The 27,022-nt window shown below is 42.4% G+C and overlaps 1 protein-coding gene across 1 annotated transcript in view; it reads right to left on the bottom strand.

The window, feature by feature from the left end:
• The window catches only part of abcc1 (ATP binding cassette subfamily C member 1 (ABCC1 blood group)), a 32,592-nt gene extending 5,570 nt beyond the window's left edge, over positions 1-27,022 (bottom strand). The window contains exons 1-27 of the mRNA XM_079177700.1: positions 26,894-27,022; positions 23,300-23,476; positions 22,519-22,647; positions 21,308-21,445; positions 20,977-21,102; positions 20,509-20,570; positions 19,570-19,701; positions 18,952-19,176; positions 17,402-17,579; positions 16,973-17,134; positions 16,179-16,271; positions 15,640-15,843; positions 15,175-15,321; positions 11,944-12,031; positions 11,405-11,474; positions 10,908-11,034; positions 9,983-10,159; positions 7,209-7,376; positions 4,885-5,059; positions 4,635-4,686; positions 3,943-4,069; positions 3,611-3,818; positions 2,752-3,062; positions 2,368-2,567; positions 2,056-2,182; positions 1,114-1,215; positions 69-215 (exon numbers count right to left, since the gene is read on the bottom strand). Of these exons, the coding sequence (XP_079033826.1) occupies positions 69-215; positions 1,114-1,215; positions 2,056-2,182; positions 2,368-2,567; positions 2,752-3,062; positions 3,611-3,818; positions 3,943-4,069; positions 4,635-4,686; positions 4,885-5,059; positions 7,209-7,376; positions 9,983-10,159; positions 10,908-11,034; positions 11,405-11,474; positions 11,944-12,031; positions 15,175-15,321; positions 15,640-15,843; positions 16,179-16,271; positions 16,973-17,134; positions 17,402-17,579; positions 18,952-19,176; positions 19,570-19,701; positions 20,509-20,570; positions 20,977-21,102; positions 21,308-21,445; positions 22,519-22,647; positions 23,300-23,476; positions 26,894-26,941 (3,900 nt within the window). The 5' untranslated portion in view covers positions 26,942-27,022. The remainder of the gene's footprint in view (positions 1-68; positions 216-1,113; positions 1,216-2,055; positions 2,183-2,367; positions 2,568-2,751; positions 3,063-3,610; positions 3,819-3,942; positions 4,070-4,634; positions 4,687-4,884; positions 5,060-7,208; positions 7,377-9,982; positions 10,160-10,907; positions 11,035-11,404; positions 11,475-11,943; positions 12,032-15,174; positions 15,322-15,639; positions 15,844-16,178; positions 16,272-16,972; positions 17,135-17,401; positions 17,580-18,951; positions 19,177-19,569; positions 19,702-20,508; positions 20,571-20,976; positions 21,103-21,307; positions 21,446-22,518; positions 22,648-23,299; positions 23,477-26,893) is intronic.

The following is a 27,022-nucleotide window of genomic DNA, read 5'->3' as shown; positions in this document are numbered from 1 at the left end:
TCACAAACAATCACACACACACACACTCATCAATTCAAGCACAATCAAAAAGACCGCTGTAAGCAGACCTTCTCTCCTTGGTTTATCTTGATGGTGATGTTGCGAATGGCGAGATCCAGATCGTGGCGGTAGCGCAGGCCGAGGCCTCTGATGTCTATGCAGCCCTCAGTGGGCCACCCTGTGGGGAGGCTGGAGGGTTCCTGTCTCCACTCTGCCTGGTGGTCAGAGGATACTCATTTAAATAAGTAGATCTTCAAAATCTTACTAAAGCAAAAGTATAATCAGCTAAAAAGTAGTTCTGTCTCAGAATGGTTTCCTGTCAATGTTATATTATTATATATTCATAAGTTCACCTTCTGTTTCAGCTGATCAAGGTGAAGCGCATCTCAGCTACTTTCTACAAAGTTTGGTAGTTAAATCTCGTACTTTAAGTGGGTAACTTACTCAAACATCATAACGTTTTCTAAAGTTTACACACATCACCACTTTCAAAATGGAAATTGTTGGAGTACCATACGAGTTTACAGAGAACAGCTACAATGGCACATAACCTGTGGTTCAAACAAATAATAAGCAAACATGAATATTAATACACCAGATTATCAGTAACCCGATTATCAGGCGTTTTGATATTCAAATGATTGGTACTCTGGTGTATCGATTCTCATCACGGCCTCCAGCTCCACTCACTCTACTCTATAGAGACTATAGTTGGCAAATATACGTGTTCTGATCAAAGGGCAACAAGCTATTCTGTTTATTTAGAATAAAATGCCTTTCCCACTTTGACATTAAACACGATTTCATTGAAAGCTCAGTTGTCCCAGTTTTCCACCAGCGCTTAAACGCAGCATGCATTTGTAGGCCCGAGTGGAGCTGGAGACATTGAAGATAGTCTCAAAACTCTACACGCAAATGTAACCTGATCAGTGCGAACACATTTAACAATCTGTAAATAAATATCTTGTATAGACCTACATATAGATTTGGAAAAAAACTAAATTCCTAAATTCAGTTTGCAGTACTTTTAATCCTAAATGCTGGCAAAGCAAAGCCTCCCTCTAAAACCACAAAAACTGGATCCCAGAATTTGTTCTTTGTTTGTCGTTGTACCTCTTTCTCTGTGTCACTGTACTCTTTCACTCTCTCCACAGCCACTATGTTGGTCTCCACTTCAGAAGACATCCTCACCAGCCAGGTCAGAGAGGCAGTCAGCTGCACATGGGACAGAGGAACAGGACAGAGGAAAAGCTTGTGAGATCTCAGATCTGTGCATCAACCCAAATACATGGAGGTGAAAGTCATTTAGATTGTTGATAGATCGCTACATTAAAAAAATACTTTAGGACTCAACTCAAAAGCTACAGAAGCGTAATGCATTCTCTTGAAAAACAAAAAACCAAAACAGGATATAGTCCCTAAAAATCTCAAGAGAAGTTCTGATTTACTTGAGAGCTGGATTTCATGGAAGCAATCTCCCGCCTATTTAGTTGAATCCAGCATGGAGAAACTATGAAGGACGCAATGTCCAGCAGATCAGCATGAGCTTTACGCCTGAACAACTGCAAAGTTCTGAGGTGCCTGCGTAAAGTCAACAAACTAAGCAATGTTTCAAAGCCAAGCCAAAATAAAACTGGATTAAACTAAATAGAATTGTTTTTGAGATGATGATCATTTAATTCAGAAAAACAGGGCAGATCTTTTGTCTCAAGTGAATGTATTACGCCTCCCTAAAAAGCTGTGAGTCATTGTAGAATGCCACTTGCTTTGGATAATCCACAGACATCACTGAATAGTTTTCCCTGAGTGTTTAATTGCTAATATTTTCTTTGTTACACCCCTAGAAACAAATAATAACCGTAGCTATTATTAGGAGCTGGTTCACCTGTAGTAGAACAGCACAGAAGGCCCAGATATAAAATGCACCGTCCGTCACTGAATTATATACATTTAAAAATACATGCAAAACATCCTATAGGATAGAGAGGTTTCTAATCACTTCTCCGTGGCCCTGAAGAAGATGTGACCTGGTCAGGTGCGAGTATGAGTGTTTACCTGGAGGGCATAGGAGATAGCCAGCCCCATGATGCCTGGACTGAGGTTCTCTCTAGCTATGACGGCAAACAAAGCAGCAAATGACACGATGCAGTTTCCTACAAACTCCAGGCGAACAGCTAGCCACCTACACAAACACAGAGTCATTGACACAATAAGGACAGAAGACCATTGTAAGAACAAAGTGGCATATCCAACTGAAGAAGAAATATTTGAAAAGATCAAAAGAATTCTCAAGAATCTGTCTTTTTCCTTACTAAGGACGATGCATACTGCTGCAGCAGGTAGTATGTTTAGTTAGTGAGTTGTAACCTGTTTGCTACTATGCTGGGGTAGTAAGCCTTCTGGTTGTGGTCCACACGCTGGTCACTCTCCCGGATGAAGCGCTCCTGTTCGCCAAAGGCTCGAATAACGGAGGTGCCCAGCAGCGTTTCATTGAAGTGGGTGTAGATGGGTGAACGGCTGACTGACTCCAGACGCTTCAGCTGGCGAGACGACGCCACATAAAACCTCTGGACACAGGAAGGACAGAGACCTCTGACAACTTCAAGCAACCAGTCAGAATGAAATACAGTGCAGCCAGAAGTGGTTGGACAGTGATACTTATTACCCCATATTTAGGGCATCAAAATGGATTGGAAATGTATGGAAGGAAGAGGAAAAAGTTCTTTTGCCGTCTGAAAATTTCCAACTAACCTGCACAAAAAAGTAGAGCAGACCGAGAACAGGAATGATGATCGCTACCAGTGGTGTCGCGATCAGGATGATAACGCAAGAACCCATCACATTAAACATGGAGCCCATGAACATTTTAATAATGCTGGGGATCACTGAGTCAATGGTGTCTATCTCCTTGGCAAAGCGGTTGACCAGGTTGCCGCTGGGGGTTCGCTCAAAGAAGGACATGGGTGAGCGCAGGACATCATACAGCATGGACTGGTGGAGGCAGCGGGACGCCAGGATGCCCCCCATGGACGTGGAGAGGGAGTAACCCAAGACAGCCACACCTACAAAAAGCACATCAAGTTGATTTGTACATGCTGTATGAATTTCAAACACACGTCCAAACCCTCAGGTAAAAAGCATACCCTACTGCACCTGAAAAGAGTTACACAAGTTTCACTTGAATTGCTGTGTTTGAAAAAAGAGTCACCTGAACTGACACCAAATGAGCAGGTTTTGTGTTTCAAGTCCTAAACAAGTCGTTATCGTTCCTGATTGGCTCATTCAAAGTATCTGTTGTCAGAAGTCAGGTCAAAGTCCAAGTGTCGTCAAATGTCATTGGTGCTGAAGTCAAGCTTTAAGTCTTTACTTAACAACTCAGGTGAAATATCATTCTATAGATGTTGCTCCCTGATTCAGTACCTCATTAGAATGGCTGTGTATGTGTCCAGAGCAGGTGTGAGTGACAGAGAAACTACAAACACAACTTTGATGTTCTTCTGGTGTGTCAGAACGATTGGAATCTCTCTCCCTTAACCTTCTTAGATCGCTTTGTTCTGGAGTTATTTCTAAATTGTGTATCTGCATCTCCCTCCCCTCACCCCTTCCTCACCCTGGGAGAAACCGAGAGCACCGTACACCCCGAGCCTCATCTGTCTGTTGGGCTGAGTGCCATTAACCACGGGGTCGTCGGTCCACAGGCTCAGCCAGTAGTTGGAGAACAGGGAGACCAGGTGGTGGGCGAAAAACAGCAGCAGACTGACGCAGGACAGAAGCACTCCGATGGCTTTCAGATAAGACCCGAACACAGACAGCTTGACCTGGGGAGGGAGAGGAGGCCAGCTGGGGTCAGGCAGTGGTTGGGACCATCACATACTGCACTGATACATGATGATGATGAATTATTAGCTCCGATGCTGTTGAGCATGTCAAGCTTCTACCTACCCGTCCAGTGCTGGCCTTGTCAGCCTCCGTCAGCTTTCCCACCTCGGGTTGCTTGGCTTTCTTGCCCGGCACCTTGTCCTGCTCACCCGTCTGGCACAGGCTGGTCACACTGCCGACTCCCGGACTGCTGCTTACACATGTAGCAATAAAAAGAAATGTGGTATATTATATACAGGAGCTTCAACAAGATGAACAGCTAGTATATATCATGCTGATATATACTGGAGGTGGCTGCCTCAGGGTCTTTATCCAATATCATCCACGGTTATAACACCTGACAGTGTAACGTCACCGGTGTGTACTGTAGCAATTTAAATGATCTCGTCTCACATTATGTGTTAAAGTTTTCTTTTTGGTAAATGAAAATTTTGCACAACCACAATGGCCAGCCTCATAGCAATTTTAGGGCAATTATTATGCTAATTAATCAAATCTCAAGAATCCTTTGAACAGGCTGAAACGAGTAAATTACCACAAGTTTGTGACGTTAACATTTGGAATACAAAAAGTCAAGAGAAGAGCAGGATGAAAATACAATTATGTAATATTCTTGTTCCCAAAACCCATGTGCAGAGCCAAATGAACAATGACTTTTTCCTCACACTAACAGGTATTGTGTGTGTGTGTATCCAAAGTCTAAATACTTATGTTCTTTGTGCCATAGTGCTCCATTGTTGTCCACTTTTACTCACCCAACAAGAGCAGTTGTGCTGCCGTTCTCTGTTCCACTCTTTGGCACATTTTCTAAATGTGGTTTTTGGAAAAAACGTTTTAGAGACAAAAGAATTGATCCATAAACATGACCTGCATCCACTGCACCAAACAACTACTATGATCCCCAACAACTCCAAACCCCTGTTTATGTTCATGGAGCAGATTTCTTCATTATCAGCATTGCATAATTAATAACTTTAGTAAAGTGCAGTGTGCAGAACGTCTCACCATCGTCGGCAGTGTGGTCGACGGCAGCGTATGTTCGCTGGAACTCGGCGAAGGCTCCCTCTGTGGCCATGAGATGCTGGTAGGAGCCCATCTCTGTGATCTCTCCCTCCACCATGACCAGGATCAGGTTGGCTTGAGGCAAGTAGCTCAGTCCATGGGTCACCAGCACACGAGTCTGCACACATGCACACACATATTACACGCCTGTGTGTAATGGTGATACCTGTTCCATCTTTTTATCAAATCTTTACAGCTCACTATCATCATCATTGACGAACCTTCAAACCACTGTACAGCATTACCACACACAGATGTCAAAAAAGGTCATTCTCAACCAGTCTGACACAATCTGTCACAATCAATTAGTTTCGCCCTTGATCCTTGTCCGAGTCCTTTAAAGCCGGGGTAGGACATTCATTCTTGCCATCGTTGGAAAAAAAAATAAAAACATAAAAACCTTTCAGCATATTGTACTGTCATCCAATGAAACGTCGTGAAAGTCTGATACTAAACCAGCATTGGTAACAACAAAGATTACTGAAAATATTGGTGGAGCATTTAAGAGATGGAGAGAAATGTTGCTAATGTTTTAGCCGTCGGTTAACTGTAGTTGGCTGCGACTGGCTCACAGCTATGGTTATCAGAAAGTAACTAACAACACTTACAAACAACATTTACTCTCCGTCTCTCCAATAGTTAAGCCTTCTGCGTGAGCTCACTGCTGCAATGCAGCCTCTGAAGAGCTTCGCCCATATTCTTTGGCTCGCTAGAGCCAAAGAAAGCAAAGACAACAGGACGGTAGTACTCGTAGAATTGCCGCAAAAACTAAAAAAACGATGACCAAATTTAATGCAACCAATTTAATTATCCATTATAGTTTTACATGTTCGTTTGCTATAGGAACCTGTTTGTTCTACGACAGGACTTGATTTCAGTTGAATATTCTGTTGTATCAGCAGGAAAGTTCAATAAACAACATATTTTTGATTGAAGTATTCATCTTTATTGTTAGTTAGCACATGCCTAAAACAAGCTGAATTTAAAAGCTCATAGATAATTAAGATAATCAAAATGGTAGTAAGTTGCTGCCCTACTATATAACGGCAACAGGATCACAATCATGATCGGGACGATGTATGAAATCAATGAGTAGTACTAGTACAGGTTACTGTGTGAAGGATGATGTGTGTAATGAATGAGTAGTACTAGTACAGGTTACTGTGTGAAGGATGATGTGTGTAATGAATGAGTAGTACTAGTACAGGTTACTGTGTGAAGGATGATGTGTGTAATGAATGAGTAGTACTAGTACTAGTACAGGTTACTGTGTGAAGGATGATGTGTGTAATGAATGAGTAGTACTAGTACAGGTTACTGTGTGAAGGATGATGTGTGTAATGAATGAGTAGTACTAGTACAGGTTACTGTGTGAAGGATGATGTGTGTAATGAATGAGTAGTACTAGTACTGGTTACTGTGTGAAGGATGATGTGTGTAATGAATGAGTAGTACTAGTACTGGTTACTGTGTGAAGGATGATGTGTGTAATGAATGAGTAGTACTAGTACAGGTTACTGTGTGAAGGATGATGTGTGTAATGAATGAGTAGTACTAGTACAGGTTACTGTGTGAAGGATGATGTGTGTAATGAATGAGTAGTACTAGTACTAGTACAGGTTACTGTGTGAAGGATGATGTGTGTAATGAATGAGTAGTACTAGTACTGGTTACTGTGTGAAGGATGATGTGTGTAATGAATGAGTAGTACTAGTACTAGTACAGGTTACTGTGTGAAGGATGATGTGTGTAATGAATGAGTAGTACTAGTACTGGTTACTGTGTGAAGGATGATGTGTGTAATGAATGAGTAGTACTAGTACTGGTTACTGTGTGAAGGATGATGTGTGTAATGAATGAGTAGTACTAGTACTAGTACAGGTTACTGTGTGAAGGATGATGTGTGTAATGAATGAGTAGTACTAGTACTGGTTACTGTGTGAAGGATGATGTGTGTAATGAATGAGTAGTACTAGTACTGGTTACTGAATAATGGATGGTGTATTAAATGAATGACTAGTACAGGTTACTGTTCAGCATCTGACAGGTAGATACTTTACCTTTTCCTCAAACCTGAAACCTTACAAACAAAGTTTCAGCAGTCACAATACATCAATGATTTTCTGTGATTTTGGATGACGATGAGTTTTCTACAGGTTCTTGTACTCTATTTCTGCCTGGCAACAAGCAAACTGAAAATATGAGCTGTTCATACAATGAACCCTTATATGGTGCTTTAGGTTGGTTAAGCTTGAGATGATACACACCTTGTCCTTCAGCAGTCCCTGTGGGCCGACAACTTGATCAAAGATGTGTTTTCCTACGTGAGCGTCGACAGCAGACAGCGGGTCATCCAACAGGTAGACAGCACGGTCACAGTAGACAGCCCTGGCCAGGCTCACCCTCTGCTTCTGACCTCCAGACAGATTCACTCCCTATACAGAAGAGAGACGGAGATAAAGCCAGAGACAAAAGTAAGGGTACTTCATCATTTAATGACTGTTCTGTTCTTTCTGCCTTCTTAAACGTATGTGTGTTAACCTCTAAGCCTATTTTGAGGCCTCTTCTCGAAAATGTCATACCCATACTCAAAGGGGCTTATCTCGCTAACAAGGTCTATTTGAATAATTTCAATGGAATAATAACACTAACACTTGTGAAAGTTTTTTAATATGTGTAAATATCAGTGTATGTTACTGGTAAATGCTGAATGAATATAACACACAGCTCAAATTGAAAATGTTCAGGTTCGCCTGGAAAGAAAAGCACTTTTGTCTTTCAAATAATGCAGCAGTAAGCCTACAACTCTCCACAATCATAGCACAACATGTCAGCAGTCCTTTTTAAAAAAGAATTGGCTTTGATAAAGTGAAGCAGGCCAAGTTGATAGAGGTTGGAGTACAGAGAGTTCATGCCAGCTCAAGCCAAAATTCCGGGTGAATATGTAGCGAAAGGATTTATGTGGATTTACAGAGTTTGTCACCCAGCAGACCAGCTCAAGGTACGATGCGTTTCAAATGTTTTGCTCTGTGGTTTCATTGTGCTTGTGTGTGTTCCACGGTGTAACGTTTGAATGATTTGAAGGAGAGAAATATGAACGATATCTGCGGATTCAGGGTGGAATTCTCATGCTTGCTAAGCTATCGTTCGGCCATGACTAGGGCTGCACAATTAATCGAATTTGAATCGCGATCAAGATTTTGGCTGCCACAATTCAATGAGCATGATCGTCAGCGATATTGACGTTTAAAATGCTCTGCTACATATCAAATCAAGCGCTTCCTCAACTAACAGTCGGCCAACCACCATGGGGAGAACGAGATGGGAGGTGTCATGCTCGCACCCTGCAGCGGCAGCCTCAAAACAAGTTCTGTCTGCAGTGACTCCGGTATCAGTAGAAGAGAGACAGACAGGAGCTCATCTCTCAGGCCAGAACATGTCGACAGGCTAGTGTTTCTTGCCAAAAACCTGTAGGCCTAACACCTTGTTATTGCCTTCTCGGCATAGGCCTGAATTGTTTTCATTTGGTTGCATTCTGTGATGGCATATTTATTTTTAGTTAGCCCTTTTATTTTGGGTAAACATTTTTATTTATATTTTGCTTCAGGTGAATAAGAACCATATAAGTTTTTTATTTTGATGCAAAGACGTGTACATTAGGTGGAATGTAGCACAACATGGAAGTGAAAGCAGTGCTCTGTTGATTTAATTTTGGGTAAAAAGTGTTGATACTATTTTATTTATATTTTCCTTCTACGAGATGCACTGTGATAAGGACCAGTCTGATGCAAAGATGTGTACGTTAGCCAGAATGTAGCACAACAATGGAAGTGGAAGCAGTGTTCTTGTTCATTTAAACATGAAAGTGCAATAAAAAGATGTTGTCCCTAAAATTAATGAATAATCGTGATCTCAATATTGATCAAAATAATCGTGATTATGATTTTGGCCATAATCGTGCAGCCCTAGCCATGACGGTCTCTTTTGTGATAATATCTGCATTCGGAGTGCGTAGCTCGCCGAAAAATACGTGGTATTGTGCTAGAACTTAGTAGTTTATATATTACTTTGTGTATAATTGTGTTTTGAGTAAAATGACTTTTTTGTATTTTTTCTCATAATCTCGTCGTTAAGTAGGTATACAGGACTGTCTCAGAAAATTAGAATATTGTGATAAAGTTCTTTATTTTGTGTAATGCAATTAAAAAAACAAATGTCATGCATTCTGGATTCATTACAAATCAACTGAAATATTGCAAGCCTTTTATTCTTTTAATATTGCTGATTATGGCTTACAGCTTAAGAAAACTCAAATATCCTATCTCTAAATATTAGAATATCATGAAAAAGTATACTAGTAGGGTATTCAACTAATCACTTGAATCGTCTAATTAACTCGAAACACCTGCAAGGGTTTCCTGAGCCTTGAAAAACACTCAGCTTGGTTCAGTAAACTAAATCACACGTATGGGGATTATCACAATATTCTAATTTTCTGAGACAGTCCTGTATAGCATGTAGGTAAAATTCATTATATTAGTTTCAGAAAAGTGATTTATATGATGCTCTTCTTCGCAAAACACTCTCGCGACGCCCGGGTTAAAACTGTCTTGAGACAGCATTTCATAAAATTGTCTCTGATGTCTGTTCGCTGTGAAACCACTTGCTTTCTATTCGGCTTCCATATTAACAGATGCACAGCTCAGGCACAGCGAGAGATCTGAGATTTACAGTACACAGTGAAAATGATCTTTTGGCAGTATATCGATAGAACAGAAACACTGGTATTACAGTTTTGATGTCTTTATCTGCAGATATATATGTCATAGACATCTGTAGAACATGTCATAGACATAAAAGAAAAGCTAAAATTAATTTCTGTCTGTGTGGACATCAGACGCAAGCGAGCTACAGCAGTTCAGTGAGGTAGCCATCACGCACTGCTCACACAGGCAGAGGAGCCCACGCGGGATTCAAGTGAGGATTGCAGACAACTTCGACCGACACCCTACATTTTGTACCACTCTGCATGAGTTGATACCTTCTCTCCAATCTCTGTCTCGTCTCCAGCCGGAAGGATCTCGAGGTCAGGCTGAAGCGCACACGCCTCCACCACACGCTGGTACCAGGCCTCTCTCCTCTCCTGACCAAACATGATGTTGTCTTTCAGTGTGGCATTCTGGATCCAGGCCTGCTGGGGAACGTAGGCCACTGAACCCTGCAGGGAGACAAACGCATTGGAAAATGTCACGGCATTCTGTAGTTGACGATGAGCAGTCAGACAGAGCACATTCCTGCTTCCAGAGGATGAACCACTCTGTTTTAATGTCACCACACCCCATCGGTGTGCACTAGTGTGAACAGCTTTTGGACTGAAATGACCCTAGCCACTCACATTAATGGAAAAGCAGAATGATGTCATTAAATAGTTTGTTTCTCTGAACACCCCCTAACTTTGACTTCCTACTGCCACCACTTACATCCTGTGAGCTGGCCAGACTTAAAGTGAACTGAGTTAGTTTCAACAAAAAAATATTATAGAACGAGACAAAAAATAAACTAAAAATATAGTGCATTATGTGCAGAATCAGCGTCCGTCATACCTACAGTTGTGTCCAACTCCCACCTGTGAACATGTTGCTACGGTGTGTGTATATATGCAAAATACCGCCGTAATGTGTGGTTATAAAACTGGTATTGCTCGTAATAGCGGACCTAGCTAGAGCATGGCTCATTACGTTTTTAGACTTGTTGTCCTGGAACGTGACGTCATTCCCAATTCCTAATTTCCATTTTCAAGTAAATGTAATTAAATTAACACTGGTTAGTGTTCTGTCTTGTTGAAGTTGACTCTGAGATGCAGAGCACTTTATGAAGAAGAACTGTAACAAGGGCCTGCGCTCCTTTAATCGACCGTGTGCACTGCTGCTGCGAGTGTGTTTGTGTGAGAGAGCCAGAGCAGCCACCTTGACAGACACGGCTCCTTCTAGCTTGTCCATCTCTCCGAGCAGGGCCGACAGCAGCGAGGACTTTCCCGAACCCACGAGTCCCACCACAGCCACCAAAGAGCCTTCTGGGATACACACATTCAGCCTGCAGGAACACAGGGAGATTCAACCCAATTCACTTCCATTTAAGAAATAAATCAGGTTCATTTCTTAAATCAAGAAAGAATTACATACTTATAAAGTAACATGTACTGCAGGTGTGACCCCTAATAGTCGACTATCTACCTGGTTAGACTGCCGATCTTAGAGTTGAATCATCACAGTGGCGGAAAAAAATGCAGTAATGAAACAAAGGATCATTCCATTCGGGCTACACGGGGGTGTTGTCTGACTTTACATTGAAGTGCTTGGTTACTCCCAATAAATCATGACAATAGGCTGATCAAATAAAATGTTTTTTTGTTTTTTCATTTACGTGAATGCGCTGAAGCATCCTGAGGAAAGATGACACCAACCTCTTGAGTGTCGGTGATTCAGCTCTGGACCAGCTGAAAACTCCATCCACTATGGAGATAATGTGTGAGGCTGGGGTGCAGAGAGAGAGTATATTAGTATACTGTATGTGATACCTCCATATATATATATATATATACACACACACAAATGGTAAATGGACTTGTATAGAGCTTTTCTAGTCTTTCCAACCACTCAAAGCGCTTTCACACTACTTGTCATTATTCACCCATTCATACACTGATGGTAGGGGCTACCATGCCCACCATCAGGACTAACTAACATTCACACACCGTAGGCACAGCTACAGGAGTAATTCTGGGGATAAGCGTCTTGCCCAAGGACACATCGACATCCGACCCTGCAGAGCCGGGTTTCGAACCGCCGATCCTTTAAATGAAGGACAACCCTGCTCTCCGCTAAGCCAGAGTCGCCCAAGAAAAATAATCTACACAACATGTGGAAATGTGAAATTCTGAGGGAAGAGGGAGGACACAACAGACAAAGCAATAGACAAGAAAAGCAGTAGATAAGAACTCACAGCCTGCTACTGCTTTGTGCTCGACGCTGTCCTCCTGAAGCTCCTCGTGTGAAAGAAACACTCTCAGCCGCTTCAAGGACACGCTGGCCTGAGGAGTGACACAGAGGGAGGGAAACCCACTAAGACCAGTGGCAAGACGCACAACAATCTGAGTAGATCCACACATAAAACTGTGTAGGCACAAAGGCAGAAATGTACATATGCATTATCTTCATCAGATTTATAAGTGTAATAGATCTGAATCATTGTGGAACTAAACTAATAACATCACATTAGTGGTCAGTACAAAAATAGAGTTATATTCTGTTTTTGTCACACCCCATGTGATGCTTGACATTTTTTACTAAATTGAGCAATTGCCATCAGTAGATGTGAATCAACAATGCGGCAGTTAGTACGGAAGAGCATTAAGAAAAGAAAAAAGGTATACACCTTATCTCGCATACAAGAAAAGAGTTTATAGCTTTTATATCTATATATATATTTTATATCTATATATATATATGATGATTTTAATGGAAAGTGTCTTTGAGTACCATGAAAAGACACAGTCACAGTCGGAGGGTTCACAATGAATACATGGCTTATGTTGCCTTTTCTTGTTGATTCCGCTTTAATTCATTTTCAGGAACAGAGGAGACTACATCAACTGCTTCTGGTTCATGTTTTGATTGTCATCCGTCATCCCTCCCTAATAATCTGTACGTTAGAAAGGGACGCTATAATGGGGACAACAGTTCCAAGACTCCAAACCACCTAAAACTCCTACAGCAAAGAGTCAGGAGAGTAAGGAAAGACCAGCCTGGTATACCTGCTGAACAGGCGGGAGAATTCTTCATTCTGACTTTTACCTGTGAAATGAGTGTGTGGACTGGTGCGTTGTAATAAGTTGTTAGTAAGAGCTACTGAGGCTCATTGCATAATGTTCTATTTTTCATCAAAAGATACAAGCTCCACACAGCTGCAACGTTCTCAATCAACATAATTAAACATCAGGATGATTCATCTTATAGAACTCATGTTGCAACAGACTCAATGAAATGATTTACAATTGAGAATAACACGAAAAGATCAAATCATTTGGAAATCACATCTCAAATGTAAATAAAAAAAATTATACAAATTATATTATTTGTATAATCGTATTACAACATCATTTTAATGTATTTAAAATTAGGTTTAAAAATGCGCCTCCAAAGAATATCCTGCAGAACGCTGGGCAGACTGCTTAGAAATAACAATCACCGAAACAACAAACCTAAGAAGCTAAACAAGCTGTTTCACCATAAGACCACATCTCTCCCTTATGTTTCATGTCCACCTCATCATTTCACCAACAGCTCTAGAAAACTGGTCTGAAGTCAGCGTGAGGGGCTCCCAGTTCATGTGTGTGTAAAGACGTACAGATGTTTATTGTGCGCACACATCATTTATACATCTTGCCTCAGTAGTGGGAGATTGACAAGGACTGATTGCAGTTCCATTTGATTTAGTCACTAAAGGTCCAAAGAGGGACGTTCTGGCCACAGAGTGTGTCCCACTCGTTCCCCATGCACACAGAAACCCAACAACAATACTGTAGAAAGACAAGTCATCGACCTGAAATCACGTCTTTTGATGCCCTTAGCTTACACCACAGCGGTGCAGCTAAGCGCTACCACAACACAATATTTTATATAGTTTCAATAATTCATATTAAATATGTTGTAGCACATTAAAGGATCGGCCCTCACAAATTAGTAAAACACATTTTCTCACTACCCTCTTGTGATTATCTGTCCGTGCGCATAGTTTTGGTTTCATTGCGTGTGGTTTTGACTGATGGAGTTGGTCGTGCTCACAGCAGACAAATTGCATTCAATGAAACACAATTCAAGAGCAATGTATCTTTTCACAAAATGTTCCCTTAGTTCCTCTGAACAGTTGAGCTGTGAATAGCTAGGGCTCCAAGCTAGAGGTAGTACTATAGTATTATTAATCATTACTATTAATGTACAATGTCCAAGAACAAACAGTGTTAAAAGAAAATATCCATGGAATTCTTCCAAAACACCAAAAGTGTTAGCTTTAGTAAATATCCTGTGAAGTTAGAACAGAAGAAAAGCCTGTTTTTCTCACTGCTGACTCCTCTCTCAGTGTGTCCGTCTGAGTCCGACTACGTCAAGACTTCTGGCTTTGTTTGCCTTAATCGTTAGCGACGGCAGCTGGTTTTATTGCTACGTAGATCTGTGTGTCGTCTGCATTATAATGGCAAGATACTGTGTTGATTTGTATAATCTGCTTTAGTGGTGGCGTGTAGACGAACAGAAGACCAAAGAATGGAGCCTGAGGAAACTTCTTTGTATGCTCAGGTGTGTAATTACTTTCGACACAAGTCCAACCCAGTTTTCCAGTCTGTCTAGTAATACGAAACCAAGACCCAATGTTTCCACTGTCTGTCTAAGTGGATGTCATTCAAGACCTCAAAAGGACCCGTGTGGAGGATTAGGGGGATCTAGTGAATAATCACCTGAAACCTTGAAAATTGAATATTTGCAGTTCGCATAATCTGGTTGAACTTCATATACTTCTTCTGCTCTTGACGCATAGGTCATCCAAGAGAACCAATAAAAACAAATGGAATTGTCAAGTTGTCATATTGACATTTAAGGTGTGTTGATTGATTCACAATGTCAACTCATGCTTTGAGTAACATGCAAGAAAACATTCCACCTAAGATTTGCCGGAAGCTGCCGGTAGCCTTTGAGCTGCATAGTGAATTGAGTTATTTGTTCTCAGTCTATAGCTAGCGAACTGCTTCGTTTGCTGAAGTTAATAATACTAATAACAATCTCAGAGACAGATATATCAACGTCTGGACAAATACAACCAAAACTATTTGTTTCGTCATTCAGGTGAATGAGCCCTTTAAACCATTCGGCCCTGGATTCAGGAGTCCTCTGTGTGTTATTTCACCTGCAAAGCCTTCCATTCCAGTGATGGTTAACCAGCAAATGTTTTTTTAATAAGACTGGGAACGTGATTTGTGCAGATCCAGATGTGATTATCTATATCTCTCCTGATGTTGCTCAGAGGGAACGTGAGGTGAAGGCTTTTGATCTTGACAGCTGAGTTCTATGACCAAAGTCAAACACTGGACCTATTCCATTCCCCATTTTCCGTACTCATTGAAAACCAAACATGAAAGGCCATGCTGCTCCACAGTGGAGACAACCACGGAGGCTCACTCACCTGCACCATACTGCTGATGACCATCGGCAGCATGTTGAGAGGAAAACGCAGGATGTTGAAGAGCGCCAGTGACACAAAGGCCTTCTGGGCATCGAGCACGTTGTGCTCGTCGATCAGCACATACACAGTGAAGGTCGACAGGGCAACCTGTACAGTGACACAGCAGGAGGGAGAGAGAGAGAGAGACATCAAAATGATATTATAGTCCTTTTCAATTTATTGTGATGTTTCCATTTGCAGAAAATGAGATAAGCAAAGTCCTTTTCCCTACAAAAGTTTTGAATTTTAGACACTTGATATTTGTGATCTTGTCACTCCGTCATCTTTTCCAGTCTGTATAGATGCTGCTGCCTGCTTGGGTGTCTGTACCAGCTCAACTACATGTCCACATGATGAGATGAAATGATCTACGCGCTTTTCTTTCTTCATTTTCGTGCACGTCTGACCTTCTGTGTTGGGACTCACCAGGAAAGGTGCACAGATCCAGGTGAACGTGGAGATGGCACCCAGGTAGGCGGTTTTCTTCAGGACCTGCAGCTCACTCTCACGGATCTCTGACACCTTGTCTTTGAAGGCCAGCTCCCAGGCGTACAGCTTCAGGACCTTGATGCCGTTCAGCATCTCGTTCATCAGCTTGATGCGATTGTCTTTACTCTTCATCTGAGCGACCTGCTCAATAGACACAAAAAATGTCAAGAAACAAAACGCAAGTCAGACAACGCTACAAACTGACACAAGCCCGACTGTGATCCGTGATCCTCAGTACGAGCAACCTGGTTGAATAGGACCTCTGTGTGTGTTCCACATCTGTGTATGAATGAAAATAATAAGTGCTCGGTTGGATATGCCCCGACTGTCACTGAACACACCATCCACGGGTCTTTGAGCCATCTGAACACTAGAAAGGCTGCAGAGGCAATACGTGGAAGTAATCATGAAGTTTTGTATGGCTTTAAAAAAAGGAAAGATTTGTGTGAAAATGTGTGTCCGGGGAAAAGTCCCACCTGGTAGGTTTTGGTTTTCATGGCGATGACGGCATTAATGGGAACCATGAGGACCATCACAGCCACTCCAGCCAGCACGGACGGACCCAGGTTCTGCACAGCAACAGATCAAAGAATTACCGCCTTACCCACATACTGTACATCATACATACATACATGCTGTACCTACGTACAGACCAAAATGCTGCGACAGAGGCAGAACTTGACGTTTTAACAGTTTTATATGTTTGCAGCTTCACGTTTTCCACCAGCTGTCCATAAAGTCAATCACAAAAATGGCCAATTTTTATGATGTTATTAGCAAGTTTCTGGGATGGCTGCTGGTGCTAATCTGCTGCGTTCGAGATGTTTGGCTTGTTTTGTTCAATAAACAAAAAAAGACAAAAGATTATACATAAAATAAAATAAAAACACGCTTACAATATATTACTCTTACTTAGCAAAGTATCAAAAAAAAGTTTTGTTTTAATCTCCGTATTGTTTGGAAGTCGCCACCATCTCACAACTACACTGCTGAACCAGTGTCTTTAAGTATTGAGCTGTGCAAATTGGTTTCATGTAGTTCTGTTTATTTCTTTGTTCTCTGCTCCAGAACTGACCCCCTGCATGATGTCCCACCACAGCAGGTGTTTATTGCTTGTCCACCAGAAGTCACAGCAGGCTGCCGTTCCAAGTGTTTACGTTGGCAGTCCAAAATCAGCCCACGCCAGACTACTTCTGCATGGAACTGTTGGTGATGTTAGTGAACTTGGACCAGTGTGATACCGTGTCTACAGTTGCTTCTGTAACCCTACCTGCCAGAGAAAGTAGAGGGCGAGCACCACCTGCAGAGGGGCGGACCAGATCATGTTGATGTACGTGATGAGGTCCATGAAGCGCTGAGCGTCCACCGACATCAGGTTGACGATCTCTCCCACCGTGGAGGTGCGGCGTGCTGCGCTGCTTATAACCAAGGCCTGAAAGAGCAGAGTCCAACTGTAGATTCAAAGCCAAAGCACGCAACTGACCGGGAGAACAATTAAGCCATTCAATAGAGAATATTTTAGGTTACTGAAAGTTTTAACCTATTTAAACAGAGGAGGAAGTGAGTACCACCTGGACTTAAACACGTCCTTGCTTGTTATGTAGTCTGTGCTTTCATATCGTTTCCGTTAAGTCTTTATTGTATTTCTATAGTCTATACCAAAGACATTTAAAAAAATGACCGTTATTCTGTCCTGTACCTTCCTGTAGACAGCTCCTATGATGGCAGTGCGCAGACGCATGCCTGACACAAAGCAGACATGAAAGTACTTCTGGAGGATGAGCGACTGCACACAGGTACATATGAAGAGGAGAGCTGTGTAGAAGTAACCGTGCCAGTAGGGGGCGCTGGAGTTGTTGACGAAGCGAATCAGCAGCCTGGACAGATCGAGTGAAGAAAATGAGCATATTAACACTTAGTCATAATGAAATCACCAACAAAATGTTGTCCATTTGATCTTCACAACCCTTTCAGAGATTAGGGAGCTTTGTCTCTGCTAAAGGAAAACGTTGCTGCTGATTATGGGACTGTCCATTAGGGCTAAAAAGGTCAGTGTATTTAGTAACTACAATAGCTGAAGGTCTTTGTCTCTTTCACTGACAGCAGGCATCCCGATGTGTCCTAGGAGGTCTCGGTCTGTGTCTACAGAGGAGTCACTCTGTGTCCAGCCTCACAAAGACTAAACCTAAGGGGGGGGTTCAGGCAGGCCTCGACCGTCCTCGTCTTTCTTATCTCTAGGAAATGTCCCATGGATGGCTGACAGAGCACCAGTGGAACAATTCATATTATAAAGAATGAGTATGAAAAGTAACATTTTACTCCAGGACAACAGACAAAAAAGTGCCTCGACAAAGAGTCTTCTCAGTCAAAAACAGATCAATGCCTTGACTAATATCACATTACTTGCATCATATTTGGGTTGTCAAGGAATATTCTAAATTCGAATATGTATCTGAATAGTCAAATAAACACATTAATCGATGTGAAACTTCCTCGTGCCTCGAAGCCACTGCATGATGGGAGTCAAATGTCACTTTCATTATTGAAAATGAAATGTAATGTTTTACTGGGAATCTTCAATGGAAGTGAGACGCGAGCGGCGGCCACCGTAGCGAGTAAGCGGAGTATTGAGACAGACGGGCTCACAGACAGACGGTGCGCCCAAAGCAATCAATACAGATATGGCTATTAAGTACAAAACACAAATACAGCTACACGACATTTGTATGATCTAAACAGCTGTCTATGACTATTATGCTTCACTAAAAGTGTAATAAATGGGTTCATGGTCACGCGCGCACACACACACACAGTGTGGATTTACCCATTTAATATAAAAGGAAGCACATCTGCTCTGTCCTGAAAGAACAGAGCACCAGTATGCGTGAAGCTTGGGACATCTCCAGGACATGAGTGTGTGGGTGACAGGTTCCTTTTAGCACCGGTTGCAGGTTAAAGTCCAGGTCAGGCACAGGGACAGGTTAGCCTTTGACCAGTGGAGCCGTGAGGCGGTTTTCTTGGTCCAGAATGATATAGTCTGCATGGAAAGGTGGCCCTGACTTGGGCCCCAGCCTTTGCCTGCCCCAAACTTTTCCATTTGACCCATATAATGTAAGTTCTTGTGTATGAACGGTGCATGTATGAACCCCAGATGCATCAATGATTCATTTTCATATGAAACAGATAATGCTACAAGGCAATGTTACTCCTTTTGAAAGGGTCTGTATGTTTGAGAAAAAACGTTCTTACCGGAGGATCTCAGGCCCAACGAACATGAGGACGTCCTGGATGATCTTATAGAGGCAGGAGATGAGGAAGTAGGGCCCGAAGGTTAGGCACAGGGCCCAGAAAAGGGAGGGCTCCTTTGTTTTCTGGGCTTTTACAATCAAGATTTCAGACTCCTCCACAGCTGGGCCCTCTTTGCCCTCGCTTTGCGTGGCTTTCTTGGGAGAGTACAACGTTTTCTGCTCCGTCCTGAAAGGAGACAATTGAAGGAACGGCAGACTGCTTTAATAATATACTCTAAATAAAATAGGTTGTCGATAGGAGAGTCATCTTTGATTTGTGCGTTCTTTTTCTCCATTCAGTGGACCTGTAGTCCAAGATGAGATCGCCACACAAGATCGTGACATTGTGAAAATAAATAATGTGAAAGTGAGGAATTGTAGGCGTAGTAAGTTGAGATTTCAGACCGAAGCTGCTTGCCATAACATCTTATCAACACCTTTGTGTACCAAAGGAAAGCAAAATATTCCTCTTCCTATGTACATCAAATCTAGCAGGTGTAGTTTTTCCAGGGTAACAATGTTGAACACTTTGGGTAGATTTCTTTGAAGTGGTCGTGCTCTGCTGTACTGAGCTCCTGACCTTTTGACCTTTTGGCACTCTGTGTTCCAGCGGCACGCCAGCTGTGGGACCACTCTATTGGAGCGGTCCTCAGAGTTCAAAGACCACAGGTCCTTTTCCTCCAGTGGGCGCTTGTAGCCCGTCACCATCATCCTGGTGGAGACGAGAGGGGCAAGAGGAGCAGAGAAGCATTTAAAATCAAGTGACTCGGATTAACACCGTGTATATCATGTGATTCATGTTCCATATGTTTTGCAGGTACATGTGCTGAAAGCATGACACAGTTCTTCCAGGCTGGATTGGTCAACTGACCTTTACTGTTTTTGTTTAGATTTTTCCCACTGAAGAATAAGACACAGCTTGATCTTCACTTGAAACTGTTTGTGAAAATACAATAAAACCAACATTTGCTAAATATAGACCAATCCAGGGAATTAGTAGTAAATAGTAACAGTAAATTACCTGCACAACAATGTTCCAGTGTATGTAAAAGCTTTGTTGACATCTGTTTCAATAGCAGAGACAACATTATACCGATTTACTACCCAGAAGCCTCAGCTCCTCCATGAGAAATGCTTATGACTGAGACCACATTTAAGACTTTTTTTATTCAATTGTACTGTTCAACCATTAACAATGAAAGAAACCAACTTGTTCTTGAATGATAATCAAATGCTAGAGAATATCATTTTCCCACCATGATCAGATTTTTGACCAATCTTTGAAGACTTTGGCCAGAAATCTGACGGAGGATGGGTTCACAAGTCTGTCTTTAAACAATACTTGCATGCCCATGTCAACACTGAAACATGTTTGATGTCGTAATCATTCCTCATGTTCCTGTTCTAATCTTCCCAATAATCTCATCTAATAAGAGAAAGACAGCTGGAGAATGGACACAGCAGGTCATTAGACTGCACACGACAATCCACTCCACTGGGATATTAATCGTCTGCTTACCTGGTGATCCACCAGAAGGATATTCTGGAGAGAAAATTAGCTCCAGGCTCAGGGCAGGGATTCTGTAGACACAAATATTACCAAAAATATTTTTGAAAAGCCAATTTATTGATCACAGAATTAGGTTTTTATTAACATCGAGAAATCCCGCTCACCAATATGGACCCTGGTTGTAAACACTCAAGTCACTCAGTCATCAAATCTGATAACTCAGACACAAAACACATATTTCTAGATTCAGTTTGACTTTTACATTTACCGAGAATATCATCAACTCAGAACAAAAGTCCATAATTCTGCTTAGAGATCATAGAAAAAAAAAGGTTTGGGAGGACTTTTGATTTTGTCTGAGGGGGGGGGGGGGGGGGGGGGGGCAATTGTGTGCGACTTTCGGAAGCCTCTACTCTTCGATACATGAGTGACAGAGTGACAGACAGGACACAGATGTACAGCTTGATGTAGTCTCACCGAGTCTTTGATGGCTTCAGAGAAGAGAGGCAGCTGGTCCGTCAGGCAGGACAGGACCAGAGAAATGAACAGCAGAGCATAGTAGATATAGAAGGTGGTGTACCTCCACACACACACCGTCGATGGCTACAATAGAAAACAAAAACGTGTTTAACCCGTGTGAGATATTCTTTGTGGTATGTTTGCTTTAATCAATGTCTCCCCTGAAGGCAACCGTTTTTATGGTCTTTTACTAGTTACATGTGCCACACCAAACCAGTTACATATCTACAGGTTTATTATTAACTCTATTAATCCAAATGTCGTTCAGCCCTGCTCGTTCAAGACTGACCTGGTCCAGGGCCTGGAAGATCTTGGACCTGAAGGTGACTGTGGCACACAGCAGGGCCAGCAGCCAGTAGATCAGCATCACTCCAGACGACTGAACCCCTTTCATCCGCTCGTACTGGATTAACAGGGTGGCCAGCAACTGGAGCGCAAACGCAGTTAAACACCATACTTGACAAAACATACAAATCTTTCTTGAAACAACATACATTTGCAGCTCTACCACATTGTTCTCAAGCTCCAAACGTGTTTAATGGTTCCCTTTATTTTTGTTAAAAGGCCGCAATCTTCTCTTAAACACAATGGATGGACTACATATCCCATCAGGCCTTGGAACGCTCTGAAATTCCATTGGAGGAAATGGATTACTGAGCTACAAAGGAGTAGACATTTTCTGATAAAAAAAAAAAAGTTCCTTCCCGACACTGAATACTGATTACAATACATGAACTTTGGTATCTGTCGATACAGAGTACTGATCCCAAACCAGTGACTTAAAAAAAGCTGTACACTATTAACTTAGTAGTACTTGTTGTATGGCCTGCATGCATACAGAGATTGAATGCCATAGAACTTTCTTTTATTATCTGGACAGTCATGACTGGCTAACGTTAGCCTCCCTGCTAACACTGCTCGGCATTTCTGATACTGGTATCAGAGAAACTCATAGAAAAGGATGTCTGGAGTATTTGGTTTGATCTGCTGCTATAGACCTGGACCGGATAAGTGGACTGTAACCTTTTAAACAGTCCTACTGTCCCACTGCAATCAACAGCATTTCTATGGTTGGTCAAAACTTCGCTTCAAAGCCTTTTGCACTGTTAAGGTGCAGACAAAGATAACTGGAGCCTATAATTCCCTGTTTGAGTGTATAATGCATTTGAGCTACACACCAGAACCATGTACTGCTCTTTACTATGTGCAAATAAACTCTACTTATATAGAAAACATGCAGTTTGAATTTCATTTTAACACATTTAATCTTCACGACAATACAAACAAATCTAAACTAAAACAAAATAACATCTGAACTGAAATATTCCAGAATATATAACCACGTAAAAAAAGGTTTACTTAAAAAACAAAAACTACACTAAGAACATCTAAGATCGAAAAAAACAATATTATGCTAAATCCAAACAACTATGTGCTCTACTTCAAATAGAGGTTATAGGGTGAACCCTTTCTATAGAAATGAGAAGGAAAAGCTCTCACCATGGTAAAGCCCAGTAAGGTAGGACTGACGAGGTGGACGGGTGCAGGGACGGTGCTGCCGTAACTTCTTTCCCAGAAAGAATAGAAAACATCTGACCAGCAGATGATCCACAGGAGAAGGCCAACAGCCTGTGGAAAGAACAACAACTTACAGCTTTCTGTTTGATGGAAAACCTGTGGCTTTTACTAACGATGCATTTTTGTTAGAGTGAGTGCTCTTTTTCCACTTCGCAAGGTTAGACACTAAGAAAAAGTCATGTTTGCATTATGTTAGTGATTATAGGATGCGATTATGGGATAAATTATATCATTATTTACTGTATACTGGAGCCCTTATTCAGCAATGTTTCTATACACAGAGCTAGAGCTGTCTCACGCACCTCCTCCTACAACGCAAAATATTAAATGCAATAAAGAACATTTACTTTGATAAGTTCAACTATGGTTTCAGATTTCAAAGAGCTTTTTTGTTTTGTGCGTCCTCAATCATGCATTTCTCACACTTTTCACTCTTCCAGTGTGGCCGTTCAGTACAACTACAAACACTTTCCATTGCCGACATGGTCACACAACATGTGGCACAAACCACTTTTCTATTATAAGCGGAGCTTTATACACACATCTCATGTGTGACATTTATTAGTGCTTGAGCTTTTGCTCTGCTCCAATTACAAATAAGATAACACAGAGAGGGAAGATTGGCATGTAGAGCAGGAATAATAAAACAAATGACATCCTCACAATTGGAAAGAATACCTCCCGAAATAATCACATCACTCACAGTTTTAGCTTTGTTAATGTGACTCATACATATGTAGCCACGATCGTGGCTACGGAGGTAGATGAGGTAGATGGGGGCACATATCCAGAGGTAAAGGCATGGCAGCCACACCAGGACAGTGTTCTGGAAGCACTGGGTGAAGTCTGGGTTGGCAGTGTACCAGGTACGGTTCCAATCCTGGTAGAGGAAAGAAGAAAGAAAAACTTCTAACTTTTTCTAACTAAAAATTTCACATGTAGTTTCAGGTACAAAAAAAAAAAAAAAAAAAAAAAAAGTCTACTGATTACTACACATGAACTTTTCATCCAGAATTGGGTACAGAATCAAGGCTTTTCTGTTTGATCTGAAGTTCCCTTTCAAAACAGCAATGTTCTATTTTGGCCACTAGGAGCAGAGTAACAACCAAACAACATCATTTTACCCGCTTTAACAGCTGGTGACACAGGAAGTGTAGGGCCATGCTGTTGTAAAACCAAAACAATGAGCTTTGAAAATGTTCAAAGACGAGAGCCAAGAGGGCCGCATTTTAGTTTAGTAATGGATCCGTAATAGCTGTGCTCTAAAGCAGAGAGGTCCACAACCTTTTCTGCACCACAGACCGCTTTGATGTAAGACAATATTTTCACGGACCAGCATTCAATGTGTGGCGGATAAACACTTCGAAATAAAATGATAAGATTGGATTGAAAACAAATATAAAATGCATACAAAATACAACTCACAATAACGTTGAATCAGTGGGAGCCCTGAGCTTGTTTCTCTGCAACGAGACGGTCCCATCTGGGGGTGATGGGAGACAATGACACCCAAAGTGTGTTCCTCATGTCCAGTTAGTGCTGGGCGGTATGACCAGCGGTATCACGGTATGGGCATATACTTATTAAACAGACACTTTCAACACAATGTTTTTGGAGCATCAGTTAGAGACTGTGGTATTTATAGCAATTTAGATCCTTTAAGAACATACAGATATTTAACTTTTGCATTTAGCTTTCATGTGAGCTCTGCGCTATGTCTTTCCTCGTCTCTCCTCCCTGTGTCACGGTGTGGGTACATCTCACTGGAGTCAGGAAACGTATCAGAATACTCTTATTTGATGACACATATGCAACAGCGTTGCATATGTGTGGTATATGTGTCAAACTCTATCGGTGCATCTCCGTTCTGTCTTTGCTCACCCTGCATCGCTGTTCTGTTCTGTAATGTAGCGTTACTGGAGGACGGAGCCTCTCCCAGCTGTTAGCAGACTGTTGCGCTAGCAGGCGAGTGAGCTGTACTTAGCATGCAGTTCGGCGGTAAAATTGTATAAATATACAATTATTAGTGTTACAAATTGTTTATGTGTCACAGACTGTTGTGTCGTGGTGTTTTGCTCTGTTAAAGAGCGTTAGTTGTGGGTTGTTAATTGTTATAAAGTTATGACCATGACTAGGAGTCCCAGATAAGATAACTGTCTTCAACAGGCAGCTAGAGATATTGTTGGCAGCTGTAAGCGTTAGCATCGGAGCTAGACAGCAGTTGCTCCGGCTATGCACCGGTATGACGGTATGTGAAAATTCATATCGTACGGGAAATTGAAACCGGTGTACCGCCCAGCACTATGTCCAGACTACTTTGTTTTGTTTTGATTGCTGTCACTGCAGAACATCCCGCTTCACAAAGAGGATGTGTGAAAAGGAAGCAGGGTCTTCAGTGCTTTAGTGGCGATCTCAGGATATTCAGCCTTGATTTTAATCCAAAACACCAGCAGAGTTGTTGTCTCAAACATACTTTTAAGGCCCCCGTCATTCACAATCTCCAGCAGCTGATCTTCACCTGTCGCCACATATTCTGCAGAGCGGGTTTGTCGCGTCAGGAATACTCCTGATATTTAATTAGACTCCTGATATTGTCTGTTAAATGAAGCTTTCTTTTTCTTGGAAGTTGTAGGCTCTTCTTCTGTCTCCTTAGTGGCCTTTTCCCCTATGCAAAGAAGCTCTCCAAAAGTTATTTATTTTTACTCATTCTTCCTGGGGTCCACAGACCATGGATGTATAAAGAGAACTGGATACAGCGTTGGAGGTCGGGGCCCGTTCATTCATATAAATGTTGCTTAGTGCCACATTTCATTCCTTCACGACTGCCAGTGGCAGTCAAAGTGACCTGGGTCAAGATTTTATGCAAACAAAGTCCCGTGCATGACGTGTAGGCTACCTGCCTGTTCCAGTTATAAATACCAGGCGGTAGCCTACACCGGCCTCTTTGATCTTCTTGCCGTTAGTCTGGCGTTTACCGCAGCTTCATCGCTCCATTAGATGTGTTTCGGTTCTATATTTTGCAGGTCTAAGGGAGGTAAGCACATTATGTATTGTTTGGCTTATGATACTACGACTTGTATGGCTCATATTGGAAACACCCTCTCTGTTCTCCTCGCCCAATCAGCAATGGAGTAGCCAAAGCGTGAAGTGCAGATTGGCTGACACAAACAATGTGGCACTTCATGCCTTCGGGTTGATGACCAGAGAACTATGTCGATTGATGTCCACCCTCGTCGTCAGGTGTGGCTCGTATTGGTGACTGTCTGACATTCACAGGCAAACCCTACGAAGGATCCCTGGTGTGCCGGGCCAGAGGCTGAGAGGGCATTAGAGCACAGGAAGCTATATAGCCAGGCTTCAGAAGCCTGGGGTCCTCCGGGTAGAGGCATGGGAGCCCCAGTTCAGCGCTCCAGGAATCGTGGTGCATGGGAGAACCTCAGTCCTGCACCACAGCCCTGGCAACACCAGCCAGGTTGCTGCAGGCAGTTGGCTTCAGCCCAGGGATGACCAACCTCCACTACGCCAACCCCAGCGGTGGAAAGGGTGTGACTGGTATCTGAAGGTCCTCAGATCCAGAGCAGTCGTTTGTCTGCTACAGTGGGAAAAACAGGGGATGTGTGTTGTCTAAACACAGGCTCTTCACATGAGCCATACACTTTGTTTGCTGCCAATTCAGGTCTGTGAATTCCGGGATGACTGGCAGTCATGCTGGTCACTCTGAACCTTTTTTGGGGCGAGAGGATTCTGAGAGGCTGGCTGTACGCTACCACTTGGTATCTATAGCTGGGCAGGTAGCCACGTCACGCACAAGACTTTAACAGAACATCTGGACAGCACAGAGCACGAGGAGACATATCCCATGTGTGTACTGCCATTGGCAGTCCTCCAGGAAATCACAGAACCACAGTTACATTCGTAACTCACGTTCGTGCCAGAGTGGCTCCCGGTGCCTAGAGTTACTTTTTACGAACGTAATGCGAACAACAGCTGAGCTCCATGACAGAAGACGTGTCCCGGTGAGGTCGACGGTGCGTTCTGAAACATTTGGATATAGACTTGGAGACAACGCGCTGCTGTGCAGGGCTGTGACAACCGGCGGCTCGTGCTTAAGCCGGTCATTCCACCAGGTTACCGTCACTGCTACATGGAATAGCTGCGTTGTAGTGTTATTTGGCATCGGCAGGTGAATAACTTACAGGCTGAGTGGGGTCTATTAGCATGTGCCGGGTAGCTAATAACAACTGGACAGAGTTGTAATATAAAGGAAAAGAAATACAGGTCGTGAAAATAAACTTACCCAAAATGGATCGGAACTGTCCAGACTGCAGAACTTGTCAAGCCCCATTCGCAGCGACGCAATAGAAGTTTAAGCCCCGGCTGTTTTGGAGTGTTTTGGACGCAAAGCTTTCGTTTTGTAACCTGAGGT

This window comes from Pholis gunnellus, assembly GCF_910591455.1.
Source record: "Pholis gunnellus genome assembly, chromosome: 17".
In the NCBI taxonomy this organism is placed as follows: domain Eukaryota; kingdom Metazoa; phylum Chordata; class Actinopteri; order Perciformes; family Pholidae; genus Pholis; species Pholis gunnellus.
Note: the sequence above shows the minus strand (reverse complement) of the source record. Positions and strands in the feature narration are given on the sequence as shown.